Below are 24377 nucleotides of genomic sequence, written 5' to 3'. Positions count from 1 at the left end.
ACTGAATATTTGAGTATGCCCAGAACGTGATAACTGTTTTTCTTCATGCTTTCTTAAGCACAGTATGAATGCAGTGGAAAGTCATAATGTTCTTTTGCTTGTCTTTCATTTATAGGGAGTATTCAAGAGATCATTTTCCATTTTGGATGTGAGGTTTTGTCATTTCTTTTGACTGATAGTAGGGAAAGAACTTATGTTGCCTTACAGCTTCTTCCAGGGAAGCTGTTTTTGACCGCTTTTATTGAATTTTTGGGTTTCCTACAGCTCTGAACTTCTGGGTGAAGACTTACAAAATAAATATTCTTCTGCATTCTGCCAAGTTGCTATACAAACAAAGATACTGTCCTTCATCCTTGTGCAGTATGGCAGCCAGCAGCTTGACCATTAGAAACAGAGTTGAAACCTCTGTTTTGTCTTTGAGGTAGTGAAGACTTTGTTTTCTTGAGAAATCCAAATGTTGTTCTCAATTTTGGACAGGATTCAACCCACTCTGATTATATTATCATCACTCAAACAAAGAATGCATCATGGCCTTGGAAGTCTTTTGAAGTGATACGCTCTGAACAGCAGTGTCATATCAGGCTTGTCAGAAGTCAGCCAGTTCTTTCTTCTTGACCTTAATTCTTCCAAGTCTTCTCTGCTGGTAGCAGAGTTGCCAAATGTGTCAAAGGGTGAATAGATCTATGCCATTTTTCTGGGTTTGGTACTTGAGCCTGTGTATTACATCTGCAGCGAGTGACTATGTAAAGATGTTGAAAGTCATTTGAGGTGTAATTGCTCCTTTCGAGATTCTAGAAGTTGTGGCTCCTTTGAAATACCGAGAAGGGGTTGCTAAGTAATTTCAGCCAATGAATCCAAATTTATTTCTCCTCTTAGCTGTCTCAAGGGAGAATTTGAAACTCCTGATCGACACAGTATGTTGCTATTCTAGTGCCCTGTAACATTTCTGTGAGGTGGGACATCACCAGGAGTGTTTGCTCTGTAAAATTTCTCACTTCATTGCAAATTTGTTCTCCTCTGTCCCTTTCTATCTTATCCTGCCTCTAATGCCATATACTTGGCTGTCTTCCCACAGCACAGGCTGATACAGAATTGAAGATGTATAGGCATGTGTAGAGGAAGAGTGATTTTGGGTTCAGCCAGTGGGCTGACTGTGCACCCATGATGACTAACCGGGTTAAACAAGAGGATTAATTCATCCTGTGGTGGGGAGCGGTGCAGCAGGTTAGCGGGCCTTGGGCTGGGGTCCCTCTGTTGGAGTCCAGATTGTCAGTCTGTGTTGGGATGGAGGAGCTAGGTTATAGTGGTCACTGTTTAATGAGGTTGTGGGCTGTCAGAGAAGGTGACTGGTCATGACTGTAGTATTTTCGTCTGTGCTGAGCAACACTTCAAGATGGCAGTGGCCATGTGAGTATTCTTTCATTTCTGTTGGTAGCCACAAAATGAACAGCAGTCTGTTAGGTTTTGTCCTCATTACTGTTGTCATATAGATGAAGATGAATCTTATCAATATGATGTTTTGAAAACGTGAAAGCAGTGTCACTGGTTGCTTGTCTTAAAATTGGTAGGTTTTTCCTCTTCCTTCCTTTTTTTGTAGTGGTAAAACTGCCTGTGCAGCAGTATGGAAACTCAACGAGTGCAGCTACAGCTCGTGGTCAAATGCTGTTGTACTAATTTAACATTAAGGTATTAGTACAGTTAAAACTTAGTTTATTTATATATCCCTTTTTCCCTCTCTCTGAATGTAATTTCATTCAGGTTCTGTGAGTATTGTATTATTTGCATTCAGTTATTCCACTGCTGTCCCCAGTTGTTTCCTATCCTTAGTACAGTCTAACTTGTTGTTGTGTCCCCGTCCCCCCCGCCCCCACATTATTTCTCAAGGTTTGAGATTTCTTTGTGCTTGTGTAATCTCAGACAACATCAGAGCTATGGAGCCTGCTGTGTGTAAACCTGACTTTTTAATTATCTGCTTGAGTTTTCATCAACAGTTTCAGATGATTAATCAGTTCACTGGGTCTAAGTGTGTGCTGGATGCTAGAAGTCTTTGTTCAAAGATACCTTAATTGAAAAGTTTAAAGGAAAACCGAATCCATAACTGTAAGCAAGAGGGGGAGGGGAGCAGAATTATGGTTGAGCTTTCAGTCTTAATTCTGGATTTCAAGAGCTCTGAATGCTTGATTTGTTAGCATTAATGTTGCACTAACTTAGGGTGGTTTTGCATGAGAGTGTGTGCGTTTAACCAACTAAGCATGAAATCCCTTGCTTCTGTTTGCCCCTATTAAACAGCAGCAACAAAAGAAACAGACAGGAGATGGGTCCAGAACAAAGCAGAAATAATGGACTATTTCACCCCAAAAAGGAGAGTGAAACGAGAAGTACAATGAGTAGGCAAAGACAGACTCAATGGCCAGAGGCAGTGTTATGCATTGGAGAAAGTAGTAATTCAGGCATGTTTGCTGCCCAGAGCTTCAATCCGTGGTCTCTGAGTGGCACATATACCAGAAGTGTTTGGCCACCCCTGCTATAGAGACAATATTTAATGCTTTTCCCAGAAGAAATCTCCGTAGGACCTTAAAGGGATGCTGTCCACATTTGTCAGCTCACATACTGATCCACCTAAAACTGGAATCATCTGGCTGGTCTAGAAATCCCTGAGCAAGGGTAGGTCTGGCTAACTTCTTCCCTTAGCTCTTGCTAATGATTGTATGTGCAAATGCAGGATGCACGCACACATACAAGTAAAATGAAAGTAACAGTGGTGCTGAATATTGCAATTTTCTGTAGACGGCAGCACCTAATTACTCCCAGTTTCCTGGATAAATACATCCTTTTTTCCAAAACTGGCTAAATGCATACATTTTTTCAAGATACTGTATTGTTTTCTTTTCAGTACTTTAAAGTCTGCTTGTTCATTTAAAAAAAGAAAATAATTCCTAACTCCCTGCCTGTCTCTTTGCCTGCTTCTTCCTGGTCCAATGCCTATAAAGAGTTTTGAGTGTGATGTTCTCAAAAATCATGAAAACTGACAGTTGGTTTGACATGTCTCTCCCTTTAAAGTATGTAAGGTCATACCCTGACAGGCTCCAAAAAATATGGTTCCTTTTTTGTTGCTGGTAGTGGGGCTGAAATGCATGACCTTATGCCAAACAACATTTCAGTGACTATGCCAGCTAGCTCTCCTTGACTTGTATTGGTGGTAGTCGAATGTTTTCTTTCTGCCCTCTCCAGGACTCCCTGTGCGTCATCTCATATGGGTATGGAGTTGTTTTATAATACCTAAAAGGCAGCCTTTTATTGAGCAGTCACTCATTGAGCAAATCAAGTTTGGGAATCAATGAAAGTACCTTATAGGTCCATATCTGACAAGTGTTTCAAGACCAGGCAGGTTGTCTCTTATGCCCTTTGGATTGTTCAAACTGAGTGGAAAGAATGCCAGTTTTGGAAAGGACTGAGCACAAGTTGTGAATTAAACATCTGTCTCAATGTTTTTGATAGATTTGTGTTTTGGATTTCAGGAATGGCTTCTTTAGTTATTAATACACATTTATTGCAGTTCTGTGCATTTCAACTGCACTGTAATACGTGACGACATCTTAAATAATGGTGTAGCTCTAGTCCATGCTTTATAAAATATTTCAGGACTCATTTCCTGTCTATAATCAAAAGCAGAATATAGGATGTAATTTTATTTGCATGGTCAATGACCTCTGAATTTTCTGCTCTCCACAGATCTTGTGCAGCTACTAGATGCAGCTGCCAAAGTTGTGACAACAGAGTCTCTTTAATGGATGCTTAAATAGCCCTGACTTTGTTAGGGGCCAAGTAACTTTAAGCTGCTGAGAGAACAGGAAGGCAGTGATTGGACTGTTTATGTAGCGATATTTCCAATGGAAGAGATGAAGAGATGTTCATTGAGCTTGAGTAACAAGGACTGCAAAACAAGTTTATAAAATTAAAACATTTAACTACAAATATCCCCTAAAGTGTGCTGTAGAATTTCTCATGTTAGCCAGTGGTAACTGCTGTACAAACCAGCTTAAATTTCAGCAGCTTTTTGAAGCTAGAATATTTAAAGTCTTTTTTCAATCTAACCACACAAAAATATCTACTGAAGAAAATCAGCCTTGCAGGAGGACAGAGCCATGAATGTAACAAAGATAAGGGGAATCATATCAAATCAAATCAAAGAGTGTTCTGCAGAAAGCCATTTCCCTGTCTTCTGGGATTCCGTCTGCTGTGTCTTAGGAACTTAGATACCTAACTGTGTTTAATGGGTGAAGGATGAGTTGGGTGGGTGGCAGGTCTATGCGTGCTGCTTTGGACATGCAATTTGACCTGGAGTTTTGATCATACATCTCATCAACAGCATGAAAAGATTCTCCAGACTAAGTTGGACTGAAGAAATATGCACTAAAGGGATAAATTAACTTCACAAAAGCAGCCTGTGGAGTACCTCTGTCACACGCAGAGCCTCCATATGTGTTATACAAAGAGCAATAATTATCTTTGACAGAACTGTAGGCTATTAAACGTCATCAGGGCTGCAAGAATCATATCTGGTTGCATAAGAACTTGCACTGTGTCTGGACAGAGAGAAGCAGAGGCTTTCCTCGGCTCCTCTACTCCTTTATCTTTCTTCAATATGACATCAAGAAGTTGTTGCAGAGATGCTGTGCTGATGAGGACGAATTGAATCCTTTTTAAAGACTGGCTGCGAAGGGTCTGACACACAGCCTCAGGAGCTCTGGCAAGCTTTGAAGAATTTTATGTGGCCTTCAGCCTGATATTCATTAAGTGGAAACTCTGAAGTAGCTTATATTGTTCAATGAACTCAATTGGCCTTTCTCATTTAAGTACCAGAGTAGAATATTTGCTGTGGCTGTGTAGAATCTGCGCTATAAATATAAACTGACCTCAGTGAATAAAGCTAGAAGGTATGATTACTCCGTTAAGCTATGGATACATATATGAAGGAAAACCCTTCTGAAAAAAAAAAATTGAGTCAAATTTCAATAGAGGCAAAGCTTTGAATTTTAAAACCTTATGTCTTTGGTCATCTTAACTGCTACTGTAAATGTCTTTATTCCTAAAATATTTCCTTTCACGTTTGTAAAAGGTATCAAAGGAATTTAATAACTTTTCTTGAACTTAACCTTTTGCTTCTTTAAACCAATGAAGACTGTTTCAGCAACATGTACAATAACTTTACATTTGTAGGGAAAGAATCCAATAAAAGTTCTGCATTCAGTGAGCTGTCTTTTTATAATCATGTTCTCTTTGGATGACTAGCTCACAGAGCCAGACTCCACTATTTGCAGCAGTGTCTTACGGACGTCTCTTTGGTTTCTCTGTTCTTGCAGTAGCCCTCAATGGGAGATCCTGGGTAGTCGTGCAGACAAACTAGGTTAAGGTTTTCAAGACTGCATTTCTTTACCCAGTTTAGTGATTGGCTTGTTGTTAAGATGGAAAAGAAGAGCTGGGACTATGTAAAGACAGAATGTGTGACAGAGGAGCAATTGCACAAACATTTTCCCTCCTTGTATTCCTCTGATTTGAAGGTGACAGATACTGGGGAAAAAGGTATTTATATATATTGGGGTGGTAAAAGTCATTCTTGGACACAAGTGGCCAATTTTACCCCCTACCTTACAAACAAACTTTCTAGCTTTCCCAGAATGGTACTTTTTAAATTTTTACATAAAAATTTTCCGTGTTACATATAAAGAAAAGTTTGATGAACCTTACTAAGGGCTTTTGGATGAGCTTGGCCTACTTTGGCAATACTATTTAAGAGATGTGAGGAGAACTCTGAAGTAGGCTTTGTGTAAGAGATTATTATTCTTCATATTGTGATTAATTTATGCTTTGCCAGGGAAAGCGAGAGATCAGGTATTTTTGACCCCAGCAAAATTTATTTCTGTATAACATGTACTCTTTGACAGCTGATACTGTAAAGTAAAACACATGACAAAGCAAGCCCAGGAGCGATGTCAATGGAGCAGAGTTCTCTCATTCTTTCCTGTGACAACAGCTGTTCAGGAGCTGCTCTAATGTTCACACCAGATACTGGATGGAATTAGCACAGGGAGCAAACTCATACATACATACCCAACCACGGAGCTGAGTGGGGCATGTGCCTGCCTTGCTGTATATGCACTGTTTATGCTATTAAAGAAATGGCAGTCACTTCCCTCAATCCAGTTTGAGGTGTGACCTCTGTGAGGTTTAGGTGAAAAGTTAATGGATATGTTTATGTCTCTTTATAAAGCTGTTGTAGATTTTAGTTGAGGTGGTCTCAGTCTATTACTTGTTGATTTTGTCAAAACAGTAAGTTGGAACAATGATTTGCTTATCTCCAATACCCTTAAATTATATAAACCTGATTTTTAGAACTTTATGGAATACGTATTTGCAAAAAAAGTAACTTCTTCCTTTTGTTTTTGTTTTGTTTGTTTTTCCCTACCTTGGCAGTGTTTCAGAGCGCTTTGCTGCAAGGGACCGCCACCACCACGACCTGAATATGACTTGGTTTGCATAGGCCTCACTGGTTCTGGCAAGACAAGTCTTCTATCACAGCTTTGCAGTGAAAGCCCAGATAATATAGTCTCTACCACAGGTAGGATGCTGTCTTTATTCCATGGTGTGCTGTAACATTGCCCAAAGGAAACTTTTGAACATACAGCAAAGGTGGTACAGAACTTAGGCTTAGTTACCTTGCTTTTGCAAGAGGCTAATGGATTGCTTTGAAGCTACCACTGCTTACTCTTTCAGTGTTTGGTCATACACTGGGGAATACCCGTGAAGACATAAAATTTGGAATGTGTTGAAAGTCAAAACATACATTTTGTTGTAATAAAGTAGAACTGTTAGAAGCAGTGTAGTGTAGACACACATTAAAAGATTTCTTTCTTCCCTTCTTACTTTTGGTTTTTAAGCATTCTTGCTAAATGGACAGAGAAGAGGAGAATGTGCTGCTATAAAATAGAATAGGACAGTGATGCTCTGAAACTTAAGTTGGGATTTTTGTTCTCCTATTTGGTCAGTACTGCCTTGTGGTATATGCTAGCAATTGAAAGAATAAATGTAATGGAAATTTTTCATTTCTGGTGATAATCCTTTATTTTTAGACCAACAAAGAGACTTTTTTATGTAGTAAGGGCACAGTGACATCAGAGAATAAAATTACAGAAAGTTTCAGTGGTATTGAGAAGATACCTAAACCAGACACAACAGCCACAGATAAAGGTACCTTAAGTCCAAAAATGTTGAGTATGTGTGCTGATATAGATGAACCAGAATGCCTAGTACCTAAAAGGGTATTTTGATTAAAAAAACCCCCAGCAACAAACACACACCCCCACCCCCAAACACAAAACAGCATCAGACAAAACAGAAACAAACATGTGGAGTGAGAAAAAGGAATACCTGGATGCAAAGTTCAGAAAGAGGAGAGATTAGGTGGTAGCGATGGAAGAAATCTGGTTCTGTGGCCGCAGCAATTTACTAAAGTTGATTTACTGAGGGAACAGATAGGGAGTGTTGTGCAAGTAACTTGCTTTGTAGTTCCATGGCTTTATATTTTAGTTGTGGTTCATGAGCTTGAATTTTATATTGTCCCATAGCAAGCCTAACTGGTTTTCAGTGTATCTTTGTTTAAATTACAAGAACATAAGGTTATTCAATACAGCTGCAAGTACTCAGAGTGGAACAGGTACAAGAAAATACTGCTTTTCTTCTACGATTAATAATTAACCCTTTACCTTCACAGCAGTGTTATTGGGATTGTTGAAGAGATCTGGCACTTAATTGTGTGGACAAGGTGTCAATGTCTAACTGAAAAAGTTAGAAGGAAATTGTAGAGTAATTCAGCCTTTTTTTTCTTTTTTTCCCCTCTTCTGAGCTTTATCTGTAGAGTTCACCTAAATTAGTGCAAATTATACTTTTTACACTTGAGACCTTGAAAGAAGTATTAGCAACAATGTAAATAACAGTATAACTCTATGAAAGGAAATAATAAATAAGATTAATTTAAGAATTAGATGTCTTACATGTTGCTAGCTGCCACAAAATACCATTATGTAGTTAGGCAGCGGGAGGAGTGAAAACAGACTCTGGAGAAAACTAGGCATCATCCAAACCAAAATGATGCATATCTAGGCTATTCAGCTTATAATAATATACCCATATGTACCTTATCTGTGCTATATCAGAAAATATTGTTGAGGATCCAAGAATAAAACATGACAACTCCACTCAGTTTTCAAACTGCAACCTGTATTTTGGCTTTTCTCATGAACATCACTCAGGTCCACTCCAGTTTTTCTTCGGAAGAGTCTAGGATTTGTTTTAAGACAACAAAAATAATACATAATTATTACCTTCAGATTTTCTTGCGCTTTCCTCTGCTGCATCTAGCACTGACCATGGTTGGAGTACTGGAATATCTTATTGGTCTGATCTGGGGAGAAAAACCATCTTGTTTCTTTTAAATGATAGCTAATAAACTTGGAGTAAAACACGTTTTTTCAAAACTTCTGCACTCAGTTCACAGGTACGTAATCATGTTGAAACTGCTTGTGCGAGATGGAAATAAATTTAATGTCTATCTGGACATTTTATGCTAAAAGCACAGACATAATTTTTCCTATATAATGTACTATATACACTTACATGTATGTATGCACTAAACAGGCAGAATTTAGTACATAGTATATTGATGGATTGCTGGGAGCCTTTTACATTCCCTTTCTCTTGGCTGTCTGAATCTTCAATTAAGGGAGAAATCACATTATAAAAAAGGAAAGTTTTTCAGTTTTAAGGATATAACAGCCTAATAGAGGATTCATAGATGCTTCTAGTTTGCTTGTAACCATTTTAATACATACCACTTAGGTTTGTAAGAGGATCTTTCTGTTAATAACATTTGTAGAGAGGATTAGTGCTGTAGGTGTAACCAAAACCTGTGAACTTTAAATGTAAGAAAACAGTGATTTGAATTGCATGTTGGCTTCCATGTCTCCTAAAAATTGCAGAAGGATCACTTCATACTACTGGTAGTCTGAAATCTAAAATTCAGTTCCAAATGGATTAACAGATGTTTTTATAAAGGTGTATTCCATACTAGCTCCTTGCCAAATGGTAAATGGCCTGAATGGAAGTTTTGTGCTGAATATTATGTGTGCCAGCACATTGTATATATTATTTCTGTATTACTACTGCAGTAGTATCGTTGCAGATTTCATTGCTTAACCTGATTTATTCTCTCCTCTCCCATTATAACTGATATTTTTAAACATGATATTGAAACAGAATTTCACATGCAAAATCCTGGTTCTTGATGAAAAAAGTCTTTTATGAATGTGTGCAGCTGATTTCAAATAGCCTCTTTAACAAATAAATTACTAATACTCTTTATTTCTGTTTGTAGGTTTTAATATAAAAGCGGTGCCATTCCAGAATGCCATCTTGAATGTAAAAGAACTTGGAGGTATAGCTTTTATTATTTTGATTATAAAAGATGCAGTGTCTAAATCTCATCAAACTGTTAGTTTTTCTCAATTTAAAAATGATAAATCAGTATGGCTGGAATTTAAAACCTGTGTTTCACCAAAGCAGATGAAGATGAGAAAAATTGTACAAATGCTGACTACAAAGAAGAAAAAGTAAAAAGCAGAGGAGAAGAAGGCAAATAAGTGTGGTGTATTTCCTTAATGTAATTTTTTGGATTGCAGTGGCTAAGTTATACAGAAATGCAAACTGGAGTGTAATGCTCAGGGAAGTTTGTTCCCTGTGTTTATTGTACATACAAGCTTTTACTTAAGAGCAGTAGTTCAGGTAACTATGTGAACATTTGGCAAAACCCAGTATATTCGCTGCACCACTGAAGTGTTGCAAAGGCAGCCAACTTCCAGTGAATTATATTCTTTGAGATCTGTTCTCTTGTTGGACTTGTTGGGTTTTGGGAGGGATGATTGTTTTGTGGTTGTGGGTTTTTTAATTGTCTGTGTACAGCTAAGCTATTTGGCTATCAAGTTCTGACTGTGAGTCTTAAATGATCAAGAAGCTTCTCTGTTAAAAAGAAGAAAACACTCTTCTAATGAGAGTTCTTGTGTAGTCTAATTTCATCTAATGTTCTTCTAATTAAAAAAAAAAAGTAGATCATCTTTGTATTCTAGAACTCCTATAGATCTTGCTTATTATCTTTGTAAATAGAATGAATCTTTAGGATGTTTAGATATTCAGCAAGGTTGAAACCTCTCTTGAATGCTCTTGGGTATGAGTTGATTCTTGAATGAATTTCTTGAGATGAAATCAAGTTTCATGGTGGTCATCTTATCTGAAACGGTTTCAAGAAGGCTTTGATATAAGCACATATTAAAAAGATAGCATTTCCTCTTTACTACCATTGGTCCACGGATTTAAACATACATGTTCTTGTTTGAGCATGTATTCTATAAAAGAAGCAGAAGTTTTCCTTTGATAAAGGGACCATGCCACAGAGGTAGAGTTGGTTCTGCTTGAGCGTGTTGTCTGCATAATGTGTATTTAGGTCACTTTGCATTTTTTTTGAAACACAGTGAATTATTTTTAGCCCAGTTAATACGTTTTTGATGCCTGATCTCTATGAAATACATTATTTGTATAGGTAAATACAGGTTTGCATCAAGAATTGAATCTGAGTATTCTACAGCAGATCCTTGTTAAAGTCTCCGTTAATCTTTTCTGATCATACAACTTTTACTGTATGCAGGTATGTGTGTTAAGAAAAACCTTATCCCAGTGGAGCGCTTTGATCTCTATGGCAGCATGTCCTGATTTTATTTTTTTCACTCATTTGTCTCTTCCCAAAGACAGAAGGATTATGAGCATTTTTTTACTCCATCATTCATTTCTCTTCCCTTTCACTATGGGTGTTTACATGTCTTACTTAGAAATGGTATTGTCTGTTTTTTCTGTGAGATACTGGAGAAAAATACTAATTCTTACAGCTTTTCATTGCCTAGGTAAGGGACCTAAGGCAAGCTTCCAAGAGTTTTTTTTATTCTTCCCAAAGTTGGTGGTCAGCATTTAATCTTCTAGTTGAGAGATGTTTTCCTGTTTGATGAATGGAAAGTCTGAGCTTTCTGTTTTCTCTCTTGCTGTTGTATGAAAAGGAAGAAAAGCATCTTAACGTATTTATCACTGCTAAATTTTATTTTGCAATATCTGCTTTTGGTGTTGAAGAGAAGCCTATGATTTTGTGCTTATTCCTGGTTTTTGCCTTCATTTGTTACTTTACTGTTATTTAGGTTCACTTTACCATAGTATGGAGGCCGTGTCGAGACATTTGATCTTGGAAACTTGGAGGAAAGTAGAAAGTTCTTAACAATCACTGTCCATTGTTGCATGTTATTCAAAGGGTAAAGTTCTATATAGTTTTAATTTAATTTAAGGTAACTGAAAGCTTCATACAGCAACATATTAAACAGCCATTATTTAAAAAACTTATAGCCAAAGTCATACTGTTTAAGGTTGTGATATTCAGCAGTCAAGCAGTTATGTGAAACATGCTGACTACTTAGTGTCATTTTTGTTTGGTTGAAGCAGTATCCTTCCTTGAAGTTGAAGGCAGTGCAGGTAAACTGCAGTTTACTGCAGTAAACTGTGCAGGTTGTTTTCTGGAGCTGCTAATGAAGCGAGATTTTTATGTCTTCATTTCTGTAGGGATTGTAAATTTTCAGGCAAACTGTGTGTAAAACAGTCTCTCTGATTTTGTCTCTACCTGGTCTGATTATCACTTCATCATCCTTCAGGATTAAGGGCAGGAACAATGTTTGCTGTGCTCTTTTTGCAGAAAATTTTCTTTGATGTACATGATACTAGAATATAATTTAAAAAATCCTATTTCTGATATTTTCTTTATTGTGTTTGTTTCCTAAGACAGGCTGCCTTACTCCCAGAAAATAAGTTTTTTATCCAATGTCATAAACATTTAAAAACATTGGAAGTGGATCCTGAATAAGTAATAATATATATAGCTTTCAAATCAAATATAGGACTGCTTGAATTACTTGAAAAGGTCTTGCTTTATTTACTGACCGAGTTGAACTGCCCATTCTCAAAGTTTCTTTTTTGATATAGCAATAATCCCTTCCTGCTCCCTGAGAAATTAAAACAAATTACATTTTCTTCCCAAGAATTTAGTCCATAAAATAATATATGTAATTTAGGTAAGTGTGCAGATGTGCCATCCACATTGTCTCAGAATGTACTTTTTACCAGGATAACTGGAAATACCTGTCTGTATCATGCAACTCAACTGAGTGCTGGGACAGAAAGAAATTACAGATTTGATGATTTTCTGTTACAGTGCAGCAATCTTTGGTGGGAACTAAAGATAAAATTATTTATGATGAACATAGAGCAGGGTGGGGAAAGACTGAAAAAATAAGGCAGATGATAACATTTTTTGTTCAGAAAGTTCTGACAGTGTTTTGCTGAAACAAACAGTGTTTGGGATGCTGAACCCTGAGGTTTATTCTCAAGGTAGATAATGAAGGTGCAAAGGAAATAGGAAGCTTTTTCTTTGTTCTAACAAATTCCAGCCTGGAGGCACACCACCTGAAACCACCAATAAATGGTGTGTCACACAGAGACATTCAGCTTCCAATTAAAGTTAGATCTGTTTGCTATCAGACATACTATGCCTGCTGTTCAAATGGTACCTAAGCCCAGGCTCTGTCACATGGTTTGCTCATTGCATAAAACAGAACGTTTACACCTGTTTATGGATCTTGTTAACATGAGTCCTAAGGAAGTGCCAATACGGATTCAACGTAGCAATCTTTGCACTGTTCTTTTTCTACAATAAGCTTTTTACAGTGTGAATAGACAACCTGCTGCCTATCTTATTCAAAACAAGTAGGAGCCATGCAAGCGATGCCTATCAAAGCTATGTACAGTATGATAATCAAAACAGAAAATTTCCCAGTTACATTTTCTGTGAGCTGAGGGGGCTAGTTGATTTTTGTTGATGGGGTGATTTGTGGAGAGAAGACTAGGTCCTTTGGTTTGCTAAAAAGCCTTTGTCCCCTCTTGGAGTTGCAACTCCATTTTCTTCAGGCTGAATCAAAGGGTGAGCAAGGTAGCCTACTTCCACATCAGAAATGATACCTGCATTTTCTGAGCTCCCCTGCAAACAAAACAAAAAGTTTTAATCTTTGATTCTAGACAGAAAAGGCCTTGATCCTTTCAAAGGCTAAAGCAATTCAAACTTTTGTGAGCCGGTCAGCAGAAGGGCTAAACAGACAGAAATACATGGCTGTGGTAGACTTGTTGCTTTCTTTACAAGCCTACTGGTCTTAAGTGCTACAGAGAAAGATTCCTTTTGGGCTTTATTTGAGGTTACCTGCACTGTTACCAAAGGTGTGACCGCAGCTCAGAGGAGGGTAGATCTGAGCCTTGCTGGGTGCTGGCAGCAGTCAAGAGCCTGGGGAGTTTTGCCACGGGTTCCGAGGTCCTGGGTGTTACTGAGTCCTCTAGCAGAGGTGGAAGAAGGGTAGAGATGAAGTAATGGGTAGAGAGGAAACTAGCAGATGATTTTCTTGTTGCCAGTCATTCTTTGTTAGCCCTATAGGGCTGTGTTTGGGGCCTTAAAAACCCAAACAAACAACAAATTAAACCAAAAAAAACCCAACTTAAAAAAAGAAGCAGGGATGATTTTGAGAATGGCTATCATACATGGAGTCCAGTTTAGTATGTTGTGCCACCTGCTGCAAACTATTAAAGCTTCAGACATCAACATTAAATGTTAGAGCATACTGCAGGACACATATTTTCTTGTCTTCCTTCTGAAATAATCTGTAAGATTTTTTAATGAACTTTATGTTCCTGACTGAACAGATGTTTGTTTCAAATTGCGTGTTTTATTGTAAGGTGGTAGTAAAATATACAAATCTAAGTAGCTCGAATTGTCTTTCTGCAGGCAAGTGTAAATACGGTGTTCTTAAAACTTCCAAGTGCTTGCAACCTGAATGTTGTTCTAACAGTTTTAAGTATCAGAGCAGGTGGAGACTCAGAATTGTAGACAGCACTTAAGTTAGCTAATAGGGAAAATACTGAAGGCTTGACTTCCAGATTAATCTTACAGGGGAAGACTGGAAGGCAGACAGGAGATGACAGAGATGGTTTCCATAAACTTAAGTTTGATAAGAAAGATAAGCACAATAACTTATGTGTGTTTCTCATTTTTTTAATATATTGAATATAAAGGCAGAAAAATCATTTCTCAGTGTTTTTGAAGATTTTCTCTTTTATGCTGTTTGTTTAGATTGTTGTTGAATTGCTGCAGTTACTACAGCTGATCTAGCAATCTCAAAATGTGCCTCTTTAAGAAAAAAAACCTGCCAATTCCCTGCTGCCGTGTCTTGTGTGTGATCACAGGAGTGCACTACCTGAAAGGCTAGAGAGAGCAGGCTGTGATCACTTGGTCTTAAACACTAGGAAGCAAAAGTTGTGGGATTTCTGAACCTTGAGGAGGGTTTTGGTTTAGCATCTGTATTGCCACTTACTTATAAGCAGTAACAATACAGAATAGCCATCTAATAGTGACCGACATTATGCCTGCGGGAAACTTCTGTATCTGTGCATGAATGTGTCTGTCAGTGTGGACAAATTGCATGTATGTACAAAGGAGGTATCTTGGAAAGGATTTATTACTTTATTTGTAATAAAAAGTAGCTAACAGGTTGAAAAATAGCTAGTGTTAAAAAAAACCAAAAAACAAAAGTCTGTATGCTGTTATTTCTGCAAGGGGGTACTGGGAGACCTAAAGAGAGAGAGTGCCTGAGACAGATAAGGATCACCCATATCTCTAAAAAATGTGTTAAGAATTCTAAGATTTCAGGTATCTTCCTGATTACCTGAGAAAACACGTCAGTTTTCCTTGTCAGAAGATGATGGCAAGTGACACTATATACTTTATGTAGATTTAGAAACAGTTATTTCAAAATTCTTTTCGTAAGATTTTCTTGGGGCAGGAGGGTAGGTTATATTTAAAAATTGTGCAAGAATGGGCAAAAGATTTCTTTTTCGATTCCATTCCTTCTTACTCCCCCACCCATGGGCCAGTCTTTAATGCAAAAAGATTTTGTGGTGTAGTTTACATATTCCTTGGCATTTTTCCACCTTTTTGCTGATTAGAAAAGATCTGTTTTATATCAGAAGAGGAATTATCTATACAGTTTTTAAATCAACTACAAAACCTTCAAAATAGGTGGGTGTCTATTTCAGGTGGGTGGATGTTCTATTTGAAGTAGTAGAAAAAATGTTTTCAGCCTGCATTCTTTCATGGCCCCAGGTTAGCTATTTTTGGTGGGAAGGTAAAAAAGTTCCTTCTTGGATTTGAGACTACACATTCAACTTCTCTAGAGCTGTGATGTATTTTGAGGTCAAAAAAAGCTTTCACGCACAGGCTAGACTATCTTGAAACAAGAGCTCTGTGACATTCATTGTGCTCTCAGTGGAGACTTGCTGCAAGTTTGACAAGTAACAAATTTGACACCTTCAGATTGCTTTCAGTAATGATAATGTTTTGTTCTCCTGAAAGTATTGAAAAGGGGGGAGTTGAAGGTAGCCTCTAACTTCTGTGAATGGAGGTCTAAACATAGTATTCATAGTTGGAAGGAGGATTTGAAGTTCTGCACTTTGTATAACATTTACAAGACTGCGTAATTGTGCAGCCAGTTTTGGATGTGTGTTCAACTGCACATGGCTCTCAAACTCTTCTCCCCCAAGCTTCCAGGGGGCATTTGAGGGTATACTACTGGCTTTGATAACAAATCATAAATGGTGTTAATATTGACACACTATGCGCTTGGCAGATAATAAAAAAAAATAATATTTATTTGGTATTTTAAAAATTATAAATTAAAACTTTCTAAAATTTTGAACAGTTAGTTAAATAAACCTGGCTTGTAGTAATGCTGAATAATTGTTTTTTTTAATTACAGCACTCTGTCATTTCTCGGTAAGGAGAGGTTTGGGGGTTTTTTGCTTTTATAAAGTAATTCAAGACTATGTTTTACGAAATGTTTTGGGTTTGTTTGTTGTTTTTTTTTCCCTAATAAGTAGCGTGACTGTGTTGTATGGTTTTGTTTTTTACACACACACACACACCCGCCCCCCCCCCCCAGTTTATTTGTAAATGGGACAGTTTAATCAAATCACAGGACTCAGCCCAGTCCTGTGGGTTCATTACTGAGGAAAACAAATCATATGCCTAGTCATGAGTCGTGGCTCTTGCCTGTGTCTGAGGAAAGTACTATGCTTAAGGTCACATTTTACTGAACTTTTTCTGTAGCAGGTTCTCTAGTCTCATGTGAATTCTTGTTATATCTTTCTGATGTTATGGAGACTTTTTACTCTTCCCCTCCCCCCTTTTCCCCCCTTCTTCCCCCTGTTCCACCCCTATTTTCCCGTATTTTCCTTTCTCCCCATTGCCCCCCTGCCACTCCCCCCTTTTCTTCTCCACCTTCTTTTTTCCCTTTTCCTGGTTTTGTTTTTTTTATTCATAATTTAGGCATGAAGTGGTTGAAGAAACATCCGTGTGCCTGTGAAGTTGTTAGAGAAACACCGAATATTAGACTGAAACCTAAATGCTTATCTCGTGTGTTACTATTGCTTGATAGGTAATTTTGGGTACCAGTTAAGTTTCTGGTTTTATCTTGGTGTTCTCTGAGAGGCCAAGGGTGCTTAATGGATGGATGCACATTACATTCTGGAATGCTGAAGAACTCAGACTTCACATATCCCTGTCTTAGAAACCTTTGGAATAAAGGATTAATTATTGGATAGTCTGTGCTAAACTGTGCTTCTAAAAACAACTCCTGGCTCGATGAGACTGAGTTTGTCATGCTGTGAAGTGCGATGTGTGGATCACTATTCACAGGCCAGTGTTTTCTGCCTGGGGTAGCTCTACAACATACTACCTAATGCACTAGGTTACACTCCCTGGATGTGAGGAGTTAAAGCAGAAGAATAGTAAGCTTACTTGTCTTGTAGAAATTGTGTTCTGCAGTTGCTGATAGCTTATTGATGCCAATAATAATTTTTCAAATGCATTTGGCAGAAAATGAGTTAAAATGGCACCTCGAGGTACAGACTCTCTCTTGCTTAGTGCAAATTTTCTTATTCTTAAACTTCAGGCTGTAATTTCCTCAGGAATGAAATGTAAGCAGGTTCAGAGCATGTTGTTATTCTAATAGGAGATCCTGAAAGAAATACCAGGTTTTGTTGGACATTATTAGTTGGTTCTTGTAACTGTGAAATGACAACTGGCCAGGGCTGGAGCAAAAAGCAATACTACACTTTGGTGGTTTTCCTTTTGGGGCAGTTGATGTGGAGAAACAAAGTTGAGCAGCTAAAGAACCTGAACCAAAAGGACAGGTCAACAAATCAGCGTACTGCTTCTCTGGCTCTGGTGTCCCACATGGGGATCCGTGAGCTGCTTTCTTCCATGTGCCTGAATACAAGAGATCAAATGTTCTTCAGTTCACCACACAGTTTTTCTCTTTAGGAACAGTATGGTTGTAAAGATAAGACTCCCAAGTCTGGCGGCAGTGACATGTGATTGAAAAGTAGCTGGCTGAAGCTTAGAGTAAATAAGACAGATGTTATGTTGCTAGGATGAAAAGACCTTCAAAGAACTGATCGTGGTATTGGCCTTTCAGTTCATTGAAAATAATTCTCTACCATTTTTTAAAGTAATGTGATACTTCAGACTGCTGTGTGTGGCTATGTAAATAGTGTCCCTCTAGCAACTTGCCATACTTGGTTCTGACATAGACAGGTGTTTGGAAAGACTGGGACATCTAACAGATGCTATGAAATTCTTTACAAGTACAATTGGTTGATATTCTGGTGGTACAGAAACATAGAATTAGCTTTCAATGAAGTCCCTCTTTTGTGTAAGTAATGTTGATCTTCAGAGGTTGATGATGAAATAAATGAAAGGTGTCCTGTTTGTACATTGTTACTTTGAGTCTGGTTATATTAGTAGAGAAATAAAGCAAGGTCTTGACTAAATCCCATGCCCATTTACTTTTAAGTAATCAACAGTTTAGATGTCTTGCAGAAGTGTTTAGGTATGACTTCAGCATTCTGTGTGGGAAAAAGTGTGTGTTCACAAAGTTCATTACCCACCTAAATTGTGCTGGGTGCAGAATACAGGCATGGAGTCCTTACAGTTCCAGTGTGGCCAGTACAGAGAAGATAGTAACTCTGTGGGTCAAGATTTGAATACGTTGAATTGGATGCCTAAAGTACATGGTGTAAATTCTTTTTTAGATACTGATTTCTTCACCTTTCTTTAGTGAATGTCTTTTCTGTTACATAACATGTAAATTAAGCGACTATTTAAATAGCATTAATTTTATAGTAATTATGTTGAATTAAACTCCCATTTTGTGCCTACATGTTGTTCAGAACTTCTGTGCAGTTTGGTTTCACTAAAAAACCGAGTTTTATTATAATCAGCACTTGGTATCTGTGTGTTTACATTAAAGTTCACTTCTCCCTATCTCAAAGTAAGAAGGGCCTATGGAGGCTACCTTCAGCACATCTCTGCAAATCACTGTCTTGCAGACCTGTCAAGTTTTCTACTAGAGTATTGCTACTGCTGTTCACTTTTTAGTGTTAGTCCCCTTGAGTGTAGTGCCAGATTCAGACATACAAAGAATAGCCTATATCCGAACCATAGTTTAGATAGTTTGACAGCTGTCAAATACAATTTTTTTTTCCCCCTACCTCAGTGTTACAATGTACGCTGCTCTCCAGGGGAGACAAAAGCTTTTTGTAGGTAACCTTACTGCTTGGCTTCTGTTGAGATGGCTGAGTGCTGCTGAACTGTGCCCTAAACATTACTGTGGAACATAAGCCTGTACAGTCACTTGTGTCTGCTCTTGGGCCCTTTCAGAATCCTTAGTGTGGTTGAATGAGCAGAAGGAGTTGAAATGAATGCCTTTGCATGTTGTCATTTTAGCTCCTTGTTCACTGTTCAACTCTATTGCATCACCATTGTCCTCATTAAGTGTCCAATTACTTTAACAGGCTTTCCTGACACCTTTTTCCCCCAATTGTGGAGTGGTTGCCTGGTGGTTTGGAGATGAACTTAAAGACTTTATCATGCTCAGAAATGAGCAACTGCTATGACAGAAGCTATGGGTTATGGGAAGGAGCTGCAGGGCTAAGTAGAAAAGGACGGGCAAAGGTTTAGGTATTAGTACCCAGATACTTCAGTGAGAAGGTGTAGGATTAGTTTATGTGGCGCTGGAAGATGGTAGCTCTGCCAGTACTCCTTAATGGAGTAGAAACTTTCAGGGATGAAAACGGCATTGGGACAAACTTCTTCCTTATTTAAAGCAATGTTAATTTGACATTTGTGTGTCTTGGATTTATGGTTACCTTTTTCCTATTTATTAATTCAGTGATAATTAATTAGTAGAAAAAATTTAGTCCATTGCTTTTATCTAATAGAAGGGTTATTTTCAGATACAAGTGTTAAATCTCTTCAATTTTTAATTGTTTTAATTAGTTCTTATTATTGTCTTTGAAGGGGCTGACAATATCAGGAAGTACTGGAGTCGTTACTACCAAGGATCCCAAGGGGTAATATTTGTATTAGACAGCGCCTCCTCTGAAGATGATCTGGAAACTGCTAGGAACGAACTGCATTCTGCTCTCCAGCACCCACAGTTATGTACGTTGCCGTTTTTAATACTGGCCAATCATCAAGACAAACCGGCAGCTCGCTCCATACAAGAGGTATGTTACCACGGCAGCATCTTGCCTGTTTGTGTTTGCTATTTGCACACCTCTGACCTGGTTATTATTCATTACCCTGACATCCTAGTTAAGGACTGGCCTCAGTTACTCTTCACTATAAGTACAGAGACCACGAGCAGTCCCAGCCCCTAAGAGCTTAGCCCGGTGCCCTCTATACACGCTTAGTTGTCCAGGAAACAGACAAGTAATACTTGGGTACAAACAGTTCTGCTTTTTCCTTATTTTGCTTAAGGAAGAAAAGATGTTTTTAAACTACTCTTATCAAAAACTGCTGGGACGGTGATTTTTTGTTTAGCTTGGTTTTTCATTTTCTCTTAGTTTTAATCTTGCAGCACCCCATTACTCCATTCTTTGCAACTGCTTAAAGCAGTAGATTACAGCCATAGGTTGTCTTCTGTGTAAAAGCTTTTTTTCTGAACTGCTATATACTGATGTGAGGGCAGAGTTGCAATTCTTGTGCTGAAGTCCTTAACTTGTTCTGATTTCTTTCTTTTAAGGGGTAATGTCTTTGTCTGGTTTGTAGCTGTCACGTAGTAAATTATATAATCGTTCCATTCAGTGTACCTTCTGCTCTTAAGTTTCTGAAAAATTTGTGTTACTTGCTGTCCTATTATGTCAGAAACCTTTGGGGAAATGCTGAAAGTTACTGATTCTTCTTGAGAAGTTCTGCATACTCTTCTGAAATTGTAGGAAGAAGTTACAATTTGGTTGTGTCATTCTGTTCATAAATGTCATTTAAAAGCCTCTTCCTATTAAAAAGTTTATGTGAAATCTCCTGCTTGTTCTGTAAGTGGTGGTTTTAAATACAGTAGAGTGGAAACTTGTTTCAGCACCTTACTGTGCTATTAAACTTGTTGCTTTCTTAGATGCACTTCTTTGTCTAAAATATGATCTTTCTGAAGAATGCCAATTCAATGCAAAACAGATCTGTAGGATAACTGCTATTCATACCATATAGTTGTATATACTTTCTGTCCAGCTTTATTGCTATTTATGCCTCTTTTCTTAGCCAAAAGAAATAGAGGATAAAAGTTAAGTTTATTATGTGTTAAGAAGAATTGTAAATGTGACAGGATTATAGTGATGTTTCTAATATTGGAGGAAGAGAGTAAGCGAAAGTGTGTAAGCTACAGTGGTAAAATGTTTTATTAAATAGTTGGCCCTTTCCTCCGAGAGTCTGTGCCTAGGAAAAAGAGGAGAGAAAAAAAAAAACCAGGGAAAAAAAAAAAAGGAAAAAAGAAAGGCGGCATTTAGATTTAGTATATCAAGTTACATGAAAAGGTAAACAGATATGATAGAAAGGTAGAATCATAGAATCTAGAAGTTCTAGGTCTTGTTCATCTATAAAGCAGATTTAGGAAGAAGTAATGAATATTTACAGGAAATGTGATATGGATTTTTGTATATCAGTTTATTAACTTCTAGTTTATTGTGCAATGTAAAAGCAACTCCTGTGTTCCTAAACCTTCCACTAGAAAAATCACAGACACAACTGGTTTCATTTTATTCTTTCAAATATATCTAAGGTGTTTTGATTTTTACTTTTTTCATAGAGCAATACAGATTAGTTTCCATCCACAGAAAGCTTTTTTCATATGATTTAAGTATTTTTTTAATTTTCTACTTTTTTCCTTTTTCAGATAGCCAAATTTGGTTTGAAGTTAATTGAGGATTTTGATTATTATTTAAGAAATGTTCCTTGTCTTGTTTTGTAAGAGTAGTGATAAAAATGCCAGTTAGTTTGCTTTACAGCACATTGTATGTTAACTCTCCATTTTGCAATTGAGCCTATGTGGATAAATGTTGTGCCTGAACTGAATCTTTTGTGTATTTAGTGTTAGTATTTCTTCTCTTTTATTGTCAGTATCCTCATTTTCTCCTCATCCATCACTATCAATTGCTTGCTATCTCAGTAGAGGAGTACCTTTTTATATGCTTACAATAGCATGTAAGTATGTTTCTACTGCATGCTCTTTAAAAATAATAATCTTTCTGTGTATTATCATAGCAAATAAGTCTTGATTTCTACTTTGAGTCTGTATGAAATGCTGAATACCAGAATTTTGCTAAATGTGCACAGTTTATGCATATTTTCAAAAAAACCTATATCAAAAGCTCAGTATATTTCTTTGAAATTCTCTACTTAAGAATAGTAAAAAACAAAATTACCCCCCCCCAAAAAAAAAATGGAGAATGTCACAAAGTTGTTAGTTTGTACTTGCAAAAATGATGTCCAGTGTTCACTGTGAATGCAAGGTGGGAGCCTAATTTGGTCAATATTGCCAACGTTAAAATGCTTTCCTAAAGGCTTTGCTATGCTGTTATCCTCATTATTGAGCTGTGAAATGAAAGTAAAATGCTGAATCATAAGACCATTCCTTATCAAAGAGAGCCTATTTGAGCATTTAACAAAAATAATATGTTGAGCATTGAGAGTTTTATTAGACATTTTTGCAGAACTAAGTCCATTAATTATAGGTATTTCCTTGGGTTTTTTTATGTGTCGGAAGACAGATGAATCACAGTTGAAATTTAGAAGTATGTATGCATTTTTTTAGCATCAGATTGCCTTTCTTTAATGGATATGAAAGGACTCCTTGGAGTATAATTAAAGAAAATGTCTTGAGTGGTGTGTAGTAGGAATTGTAGAAGAATATTTATCTACAACAGAAATCCTTCACAAAACTGTACTATTGCCAGGAAGTTTCTGCAACAGATGTTACTTATATTTATGGTTGGGAAGTGCAGTTGCTTCAGTTTTTCAGACTTTTTTATTTTATTTTAGTGTTTTCTCCATGGATTGCTTAGGTAGAAATGGTATTGTAAAAGCTGCATGCTACAAGTATTAAGCCATGTCATAAATAGTTCATTTAAAAATTATAATGGCTGTTTGTAAGAATAGTCAGACAACTTGTTTAATTTATGAAATGTATTTATTTAACATTATTTTGCAGACATGATTTGAGAATATACTTCATATAATTGAAGTGATCAGGAAATATTACAGGAGAAGCTAAGCTGAAATGCTGATCAGTAAATGTAATCCTTTTTTCCTGTGTTCAGTTTCTGGGTGTCTGTTTCCTACTTGTTTTGATTTTTAAATGAAATCAAGAAAGAAAATTTGACATTCTAGAAAATATAAATGAAGATTTCATTTTAGGTACTGTGCCTCTTACTTCTCTTATGTCAGCTTCAATGGTATTTATTCCACCTTCCCATGTCAAAGATACTTGTAAGTTGTTTTGGTTTTCGGGTGACGGTAGTGCATATTTAAGTGTTCTCAGATAGTTGCCAAGTGGTTTTGACCGAGCCTTGCTGAAGAGGAGACTGCATATATTAACCAAACTGTAAAACTCAAACAGTTGTATTTGAGTTAATAGATATGCTGCAAAATAACCTTACTTTATATTAAAATTGCAATAATGAAGAATTAATCATATCTAAGTGAGTTCTGACTGCTTTTTTGGAAACCTCCTGGATTAGTGAATAAAAAGAGTGGAAAAAAAGTGAAAAATAAGTGTAATTACTCAACAGAATGGAAGATGGTGGTCTATCAGATTGGCCACTGTGTACCTAGCAACAGAGTACCTAATTATGTATTTTTTTAATAAGTACCTTGCTTAAGGAGTGTGCTTTTTCGTTTTCCGTCACAAAAGTGCTTTTAATTATAACAATTGTTTTTGATTAGTCCAATTTCTGTTACAGCCTTCAAATATTACAGGAAATTTATGGTGATAAAAGCACTGTAAATTGCTTTGTTAGGCAACAGCATCATGACTATCGTTACCAACTTTTTGATTTTTATTTTGGAACGTATGCTACTTCCTGTAATAATACCAGAAGCTGGATATGGCAGTGTATTCGTGTGATAAGAACCAGTATGCAAACCGAGAGTCACTTTGCTCCCAGGTCAGACCAATATTTAGCAGTTGCATATAGGATGCATTGGTAGTTGTCCGTAACCACTGTGATTTAGGAACAGGCTATGCTGAGCAAAAATACTCATCTCAATGTGTTGAGGACTTTTGAAAGCCATGTAAGACTGGCCAAAGGAGAAACCCAGTCAAACCGTGAAGCTTTGCCAGTTCAGTGGTGAAGCAGCTACATGTTTGGCAGTGTGTTGGTTTTGGGGAGTTTCTTTGGTTTTTTTTATATTTAAGGCTGTTTTCAAGATTGTAGTTGCTCTTGATCATTGTAGGCGCCTTCCAACTGAACTAATCTGTTCTAAGATCATATATGTGAAGACATTCATAGAGTATAACCTTTCAGTGGGTTTTCTTTTAGTTATCCAAAAGTGTAGGCAATTAATAAATTTCTTTCATATATATAAATTGCTGACCTCTAGTACCAGGGGAAATCAGTTGAAGACACATTACGAATTCCCATTTTAAAAAATGCTAGAACTTTTTAATGTAGACTTACTCATAGATAGTGAATCAAAAGTCTTAGTCTATTTTAAGATTGTATTATCTTTTTAAATATTGTCAGAAAAAAAGTGTGAAAAGGTTATGTAGTCTTACGTTGTGTGCTGATCATAAGTGCTTTTTCTTCTC

At 37.1% G+C, this 24377-nt stretch overlaps 1 protein-coding gene across 6 annotated transcripts in view; it reads left to right on the top strand.

The window, feature by feature from the left end:
* ARL15 (ADP ribosylation factor like GTPase 15) overlaps positions 1-24377 on the top strand; it is a 224703-nt gene that overhangs the window by 72295 nt on the left and 128031 nt on the right. For all 6 annotated transcript variants that reach the window (XM_055699176.1, XM_055699175.1, XM_055699172.1 and 3 more), the window contains 3 exons: positions 6475-6619; positions 9431-9490; positions 19595-19803. In XM_055699176.1, the coding sequence (XP_055555151.1) occupies positions 6475-6619; positions 9431-9490; positions 19595-19803 (414 nt within the window). The remainder of the gene's footprint in view (positions 1-6474; positions 6620-9430; positions 9491-19594; positions 19804-24377) is intronic.

The sequence above is a fragment of the Falco cherrug genome, chromosome Z (genome assembly GCF_023634085.1).
Source record: "Falco cherrug isolate bFalChe1 chromosome Z, bFalChe1.pri, whole genome shotgun sequence".
In the NCBI taxonomy this organism is placed as follows: domain Eukaryota; kingdom Metazoa; phylum Chordata; class Aves; order Falconiformes; family Falconidae; genus Falco; species Falco cherrug.
The sequence above is the reverse complement of the archived record's forward strand: the minus strand, read 5'-3'. Positions and strand labels throughout refer to the sequence as shown.